This window comes from Sinocyclocheilus grahami, unplaced genomic scaffold (assembly GCF_001515645.1).
Source record: "Sinocyclocheilus grahami isolate Dianchi unplaced genomic scaffold, SAMN03320097.WGS_v1.1 scaffold320.1, whole genome shotgun sequence".
NCBI lineage: Eukaryota > Metazoa > Chordata > Actinopteri > Cypriniformes > Cyprinidae > Sinocyclocheilus > Sinocyclocheilus grahami.
Genome location: NW_015505499.1, coordinates 339312 through 347397, shown reverse-complemented (window position 1 = coordinate 347397; position 8086 = coordinate 339312). Strand labels below are relative to the sequence as shown.

Genomic DNA, 8086 nt, shown 5'->3' with positions numbered 1-8086 from the left:
CACTTCAACGCATAGTGAGAGCAGCTGAGAAGATCGTTGGTGTCTCTCTCCCCTCCCTCCAGGAAATTTATGGAACCCGACTCACCTGCAAAGCCCTCTGCATTGCAGGTGATCCCACCCACCCGACACTCAGCTTCTTTAGTCTGCTGCCATCAGGTAGGAGACTGCGGAGTCTTCAGGCCAGGACCTGCAGACTGAAGGACAGCTTCATCCATCAGGCTGTCAGGAAGCTGAACTCCTTCCCGACTTTGCCCCCCCTCTCCTCTTTTGCCCCATGCACCACTGAACTCTGAACCCCAGACCCCCCGCCAGCTCCCACATCCACAGGTCCTTCCACTCCCCCCTCCCACTAACACACTGGGACCTGCACCAGTCACTTTGTGCAGCATTGGTCTGTTCACTACTTCATTCAAACTCTCTGAGCTTTGTCACTTTAATCAGTCTGAATAAGCTCTTTTGCACTACAAATCATTATATCTGTTTGTTTACTTCACTGGTTTGCACTCTATCTGCCATGTGCCTTGTGCTGCTTTATATATTTTTTTACATTTGACCTTATTTGTATAGTTGTATTTATATTTAATCTGTATCTATCTGTATTTTTATGCTCTACTGTTAGTGTTATCTGTATGCACCAAGGGTCTGAGAGTAACGCAATTTAAATTCTCTGTATGTATGTACTGTACATGTGGAAGAATTGACAATAAAGCAGACTTGACTTGACTTGATAACAATACATTTTGGATGAACTATCAGTTTATTATATTGATATAAATTTTAAATGATTACTACCTTTTAAACAGTGAAGTTAATATTTTATCCAGTATATTAAGACATATGTCAGGGACATGAAAATTTATTGCATACTATTGTTTAGATTGTTACAGAAACGAAACTCATTTCAACTTAAGTTATGATCAACTTATGATTCACTTATGATTCATAGTCCTGCCAACTGTTTTGTTTGATGACATTTTATAGACATCAGTATTTTCCCCCCACGCCAGTATGCCAAACCAAAGCGAATGACGTAGATATCAACTTGTTAGCATATTTAGTTGCAGAAATGCAAAAGACATAACGTCATATTTGCAACTCAAAAACATGGTGAAGTGTAAAAGTGTTTTTAAAAATGTCTAAAAATTGATGTTTAATTGACATAAAGCATATTGCAGGCTCATAGCGCATCTAGTCACAGACTTTAATGGAAGTTTTCTGTTTATAAAGGATAATATCTACATATGATAAAGAAAAACATGGTTAGATTCCTACTTCTAGCTCTAAATTACTGGATTCTACGGCGCAAACACCTCACATATGCTGACAGGAAAAATGTGGGTGAAAACCTTATGTTACTTGCAGCATGCAGCCCACTCAACAACATTTCCAACCTCATAATGTGAACAACCACAATTCCTTGCCATTGTGCCAGGATGCTGCATTCTATTTTAAGAGTGCACATTATTACTACTATTACTTCTACTACTAATAATAATACCATAGCTGAACCATAAAATTCTTTATTAAAAAAAAATGCTTGTCATAATATATACATAAAAATGAGAATAACATTAAGGCAGATTAAGGTTTGGGCAAATCTGAATTTTACAGGTAGATGAGACAAGTTATATATTGCATTTATAAATTGTTGAAATGTAGAATTATGACATTAATAATACATCCGATGCATTTTTATATTGACAGTATTTTTGAATATACACTCTGCAAATGAAAATCGAGACATGATGCATTATAGTGGCATAGAGCCAGAAAAGTGAAGAACAGCAAAAGAAGCCAAAATAAAGAGATGAAAATCTTTGAATCCATCCATAATCTCGGAACCAAGCGAAATGGGGCTGTTGCCCTTTCTAGGGTGAACTCATCTGCAATGTGAACAAGGAAAAAAGTGTCATGTCATTGTCTGGTGACTGAATAATGCTTTATCAGCTCTGCTTATTAGTGATGTTTAAAATGTTACTTACAGCGCTTTCAAACTCAAAGGGGCTGAGGTGCTGGGTAATAATTTCAAACATTCCAGGAGACATGGGGGGTTCAGGAGAGGAACATGCATTTTGGACTGGACCACTGAGAATTTAGGACATTGAAGAAAGAAAGAAGAAAAATCAGAATCAGATCATACAATCATGCAACTCAGAGAAGAAACTAATTATAAAATTAAATCTTGTTGTGAAAGAAATTAAGATACTCACTTCCGATGGGAAATTGGAACTAACTGTGTCTGAATGTAAGGACAAACTGTGAAAGATAAAAAAAAAAAATGCATTTAGCATTTTCACATACAGTATGATATGGCCTGAAACTCAAAAAAAAAAAATCCTCAACAAATGGAAAATACTACTGAAAAAAAAACACACTGAAAAGAGGCGCTTAATAGAGATACATTCGTTTTTCTTACAATGAGTTTGACAACATTATGGTTGAGCATGATGAATAGAGTCAACAATACGATATATGTAAACATTGAGATAATGGGAAGTGACTATGTACGTCCCTTCCTGTGAAGGGCATAGCTTTGGTTTGAACATCGGGGGGGTTGAAGTGTGAACTGTTTTAGTAGAGTCCCGGGTCATGCTCACTCATAAGGTTTATTTGTTTGTTTGTTTGCTTATATATTTATTTTTGTGAAATGGTCTTTTGTGCTATCATCTATGCAAAGTTGGTTGATAACATAACTGCAATAAAGTAACGTCATAGATAACAATTACTTGTTTACAGGATATATTTATATATATATAGCCTATAATTTATTTTATGTTAATTAGGCACTTATAGGTTATAGTTTGACAGAATGTTTTATTTCAACATGCCATGGAAAGTCAATCTAATTTAACATTTTCTTACATTACATTGTTTATTTCTTACTCCTTAACAGTTCATCAGGCTCCTAATGATTTAATCTATGCCATCTTTTGGAATATCTGAAGGCCATGTATAGTTCTTAACTGTAGCATTTTTTATAATAAGACTAGCCTATTAATCATTACCAGGCACATACAGTATGATATGGCCTGAAACTCAAAAAAAAAAAATCCTCAACAAATGGAAAATACTACTGAAAAAAAAACACACTGAAAAGAGGCGCTTAATAGAGATACATTCGTTTTTCTTACAATGAGTTTGACAACATTATGGTTGAGCATGATGAATAGAGTCAACAATACGATATATGTAAACATTGAGATAATGGGAAGTGACTATGTACGTCCCTTCCTGTGAAGGGCATAGCTTTGGTTTGAACATCGGGGGGGTTGAAGTGTGAACTGTTTTAGTAGAGTCCCGGGTCATGCTCACTCATAAGGTTTATTTGTTTGTTTGTTTGCTTATATATTTATTTTTGTGAAATGGTCTTTTGTGCTATCATCTATGCAAAGTTGGTTGATAACATAACTGCAATAAAGTAACGTCATAGATAACAATTACTTGTTTACAGGATATATTTATATATATATAGCCTATAATTTATTTTATGTTAATTAGGCACTTATAGGTTATAGTTTGACAGAATGTTTTATTTCAACATGCCATGGAAAGTCAATCTAATTTAACATTTTCTTACATTACATTGTTTATTTCTTACTCCTTAACAGTTCATCAGGCTCCTAATGATTTAATCTATGCCATCTTTTGGAATATCTGAAGGCCATGTATAGTTCTTAACTGTAGCATTTTTTATAATAAGACTAGCCTATTAATCATTACCAGGCCAATAATGACTTTTTTAAATGAATCAATATACCATTTGTTATGAAGAAACAACCGCCTGCACAATTAGAACCAATAGCTACAACATGCCACAGTTGTAATATAAATCTATAGGGAAAAATCAATTCCCTTCACAGATTATCTAATATAAATTCTACAACAAGTTAGACTAAAATTTACACAATTAATAAGCCTACAATAAAACGTGATAAATTCTAGTAAAGGTGGTCATGAGTAGTTTAAAAAGATTTTAATATATGCTGGTTCAAGACTCATCTTTTTATCTGTCTTTTTAGTTTATTTGCCTTTTTTAGATACTGTTCGACTTTCTCCATAGCATTTTAAAGTGGCTGTTTCTCTAAATAATTCAAATAAATCACATATTTGACCACCAGCTTCACGATAGGAATGGCTCGAGCAAATCTTATCACACTTCTCGAGCACGCTGGTGAACTCACACAGAGTATACCGTGATTCGCTCGCCGCTCATGTACTTCAGTCATATTGTGCTGATAACTGCTCCGTTCGGTAAAGGAAGCGCTTATAAAAGTGCTGAAGGCGTGATTCAAATAAATTAATTAATAGCCTGATTCTAGGTTTCCATTAACCATGGTATAAATATTGGGAGGTTGTACTTGCTAGTTTTGGTTATTGAGGGGTTAATAGCCCCCCCTCTAACCTATGCCCCTGCTTCCTGTTATTTCTTGAGTGTGCAAATTTTCATATTTTTTTCATAATGGTAAAAAAAAATTAACAGGGCTGTAAACAAAATATCATGGGACACAGCTAAATTATAAAAAATCAGATACATTTGCAGACATCTAACCTTTGTTTTGCTGGCTGTTGTAGTGTTTCCCAAAAGCCTCATCCTTCGGGATGTCAGGATAAAGGAACTTTAGAGGATTCTCTGGGACAACACCATCTGCAATGACCTTATAGTCCCGTATTATATCAGCAATGGGCAAGGCGTTGAGACGGTTTTTCGTGTATGGCTCTACAGAGATGAACTTTGGGTCTCCTGCAGGCAAAATACATGTGCTTAAGATTATTTAACAACATATTTAATACAATAAAGACAATGCAACAAAAAAAATGCACTGAGCACCAAAACAGCCAGGCATACTGTAAGAACAGCTTTTTCCCTCAGGCATTATTTAATATGAACAATTACATTGTCAACTGCACACTGAAAATAAGGAAATACAAATTTGATCTATAAAAGGATAAAGGGCATCTGCTAAATTTTGGAATATCTCCAGGCTGGAGTTTCCCTCAGCAAATACAAGACATTGTCTCAGTGTGGAAATTACAGTAATTGATTAACCTGTGTGGATTTGCAAACAGAACACTGTTCACTGCATGGAAGAACTGGTTAGGATTCTTATGTTGTTATCTTTGTTTTACAGCTTCACACCTGTAACATAATGTCTCCTACATTAAATTCTGTATTGGGAATGTTATTCTTAAAGGAATAGTTCACTCAGAAATTAACATTTATTTAAAATGTACTCACCCTCAGGCCATCCAAGACCTAGATGAGTTTGTTTATTCGTCAGAACAGATTTGAATAAATTCAGCATTTATGTCTGCAGTGAATGGGTGCCGTCTGTTTGGACTCTTATTCTGACGGCACCCATTCACTGCATAGGATTCATTGGTGAGCAAGTGATGCTAAATTTCTTCAAATCTGTTCCAATGGAAAAACAAACACATCTACATCTTGAATGGCCTGAGGGTGAATACATTTTCCGCAAACTTTCATTGTTGGGTGAACTTTTCCTTTAAAGTATAATGACATATTGTAGACAAACCATTTTCATCCTGCTCAACCCAGGTGAAGGTGATTCCTCCAAGGTGACTTTCACTAAAGCGTAGCAGGAATGTCCCTGGCTCCTTCTCCTTCAGTAAAGCACGTTCCATCTCTTTACTCACAAATCCCATTATGTAGCTGAGAAACAAAAAATAGCAGAATCCATTGAGAAGCAGAAAATGCTTTCTGCAGAATGCATCGCAACAAGCTAAAAACTTTATTCAGCATAGCAGATAAAGAGAAATCTCATTATAAAAATACTGTTATACTGATAAATATACTGATAAAGTGATAAAACATCACAAAGATAAGACTATTCTATCCAGTAGTTGTATTTGTTATTCATTACATGCTTATCAGAATAACAGAGCTAATGTGTGTTATATCTATTTATCATGCATCTGAATGTCATAATAAGGCCACTGACCCATCAATCCAAACAGGAAGTAAATGCTTCTTGATAAGGTCCAAGATCGAGTCCAGCCACAGCCAAAAACTAAATGATTTGCCAGGAATGTTTTCCTGAGAGCAACAGGGAAAAAAACTAATTGGATTTATATTGTTACAATTTGAAAACAGCAAGAGTATATAATATTTATTCAATATTACCTTCCAGAACTTGGACCAAGAAACTTGGCAGTCATTATAAGAAGCGTGTTGACCTTCAGAAACAATTAAAACACTGTTTAGATGGAAGCCAAAACACATTTACAAAAACTGGGCTTTCAGCATGTTTATGGAACAACATTAGGGAAATACAGTCTCACAGTCAGCAGACAATGACATAAAATTATTTTAATGTCACATAAACCAGCAAGTTTATAGAAAACATACCCAGAAGTTTATCTCCCAGCATGTTAAGTTGCTCTTTGTTGAGTCCTCGTCCTGCAAAACTTGAGAACTGCCAGCTGAGTACCTCTGAGAGTTGACTCCAACTTGCCCGCAAGGGGTTACTGAAGAATCCAAGGTTCTAAACAAGTCAGAGAAGTTCAAATAATACTTTATGTCCAGCCTTGCCCCTGATTAAAACTACGACATCTAGTTATTTTATAAACAAGATACTGTAAGGCTAGACATCCATTCTTTGTATCTGCATCAGAAGCTCACCTTGGGGTCATCAGTTAGCAAGTTGTACCACATGACAGAGGCCCAGCCCCCTGGGAGCTGACTGACATTGGAGATGACCACCAGTGGCAGGGAGCAAGTCTGAACAGGAACAAAAATACAAAACTCAGTGAGTGGTATTATAAGTGATGTAAAAAAAAATCTAATTAAAAAAATCAAATCATTATTAAAAAAAAGCATTACATTAGCACAGTGATTTCCAATATAAATTATTACAGAGCTGTCCTAAAATTGAATTTTAATTGTTGGTCTAACTAAATAATAAATTATTATTATTATTTTCTCAACATTGAAAAAGCATAATATATGTAATGTCATTTATTTATACACTTGGGTCAGTAATTTAATTTTTTAAAGAAATGTCAAACTTTTATTCATCAGGTATCCAGAGTAATTTATAATGTCTTATACAATTATAAGAATGATCAAATAATGTCTAATACAATTTCAAATAAATTGTGTTCTTTAGAACTTTCTGTTCAAAGAATCCTGAGCGAAAAAAATGTATAACAGTTTCCACAAAAATATTACAACAACAATTTCCAGCATTGCTAGTAAAAAGAAATCAATACCAAATCAGCATTTTAGAATAATTTCTGGAGGTTCATGTGACACTGAAGACTGGAGTAATGATGCTGAAGATTCAGCTTTAACATTACAGTAATAAATTACATCTTAGGATATGTTAAAATAGAAAACAAATATTTTAAATTAAACTGTAATAGCCTTTCATAATCTTACTGTTTTTACTGTATTTGATAATCAAATAAATACTGTCTTGGTGAGCATATACAGTATATACAGTATATATATATATATATATATATATATATGTGTGTGTGTGTGTGTGTGTGTGTGTGTGTGTGTGTGTGTGTGTGTGTGTCTATGTACGTACACACAAATATAGACAAAAATATATAAGATTTTCAATTAAGCTTTAAATAAGCTTTTGATTATGTATGGCAATAGTATACAGTATTTGATATATATACTACATAGACACTAAAACATACCTCAAGATCAATATCCAGGCCCTGTAACATCAGCATGGCCTCAAAATTGAGAGAGTGTAACTCCTCTGTTACTGACAGGGGACCCTGCAATAGAGAGAGATGCAATATTATTACGCTTCAATGCCAAGATCAAGGACATACTGTGTGAGGCTGCCCTCTGTTGACAAGATGATGTATGCCACACTGAAGTGAAGTGACATGTGGCCAAGTATGGTGACCCATACTAGGAATTAGTGCTCTGCATTTAACCCATCCTAAGTGCACACACACAGCAGTGAACACACACACACCGTGAACACACAACCCGGAGCAGTGGGCAGCCATTTATGCTGTGGCACCCGGGGAGCAGGTTCGGTGCTTTGCTCAAGGGCACCTCAGTCGTGGTATTGAAGGTGGAAGAGAGCGCTGGTTATTC

General features: G+C 35.3%; 1 protein-coding gene across 1 annotated transcript in view; it reads right to left on the bottom strand.

The window, feature by feature from the left end:
* Window positions 1–1518: 1518 nt before the first annotated feature.
* LOC107602137 (signal transducer and activator of transcription 4-like) overlaps window positions 1519–8086 on the bottom strand; it is a 15467-nt gene continuing 8899 nt past the window's right edge. Inside the window, exons 9-17 of the mRNA XM_016294547.1 lie at window positions 6641–6739; window positions 6368–6503; window positions 6143–6195; window positions 5961–6055; window positions 5535–5671; window positions 4550–4741; window positions 2211–2256; window positions 1983–2085; window positions 1519–1883 (exon numbers count right to left, since the gene is read on the bottom strand). Coding sequence (XP_016150033.1) covers window positions 1869–1883; window positions 1983–2085; window positions 2211–2256; window positions 4550–4741; window positions 5535–5671; window positions 5961–6055; window positions 6143–6195; window positions 6368–6503; window positions 6641–6739 — 876 coding nt within the window. The 3' untranslated portion in view covers window positions 1519–1868. The remainder of the gene's footprint in view (window positions 1884–1982; window positions 2086–2210; window positions 2257–4549; window positions 4742–5534; window positions 5672–5960; window positions 6056–6142; window positions 6196–6367; window positions 6504–6640; window positions 6740–8086) is intronic.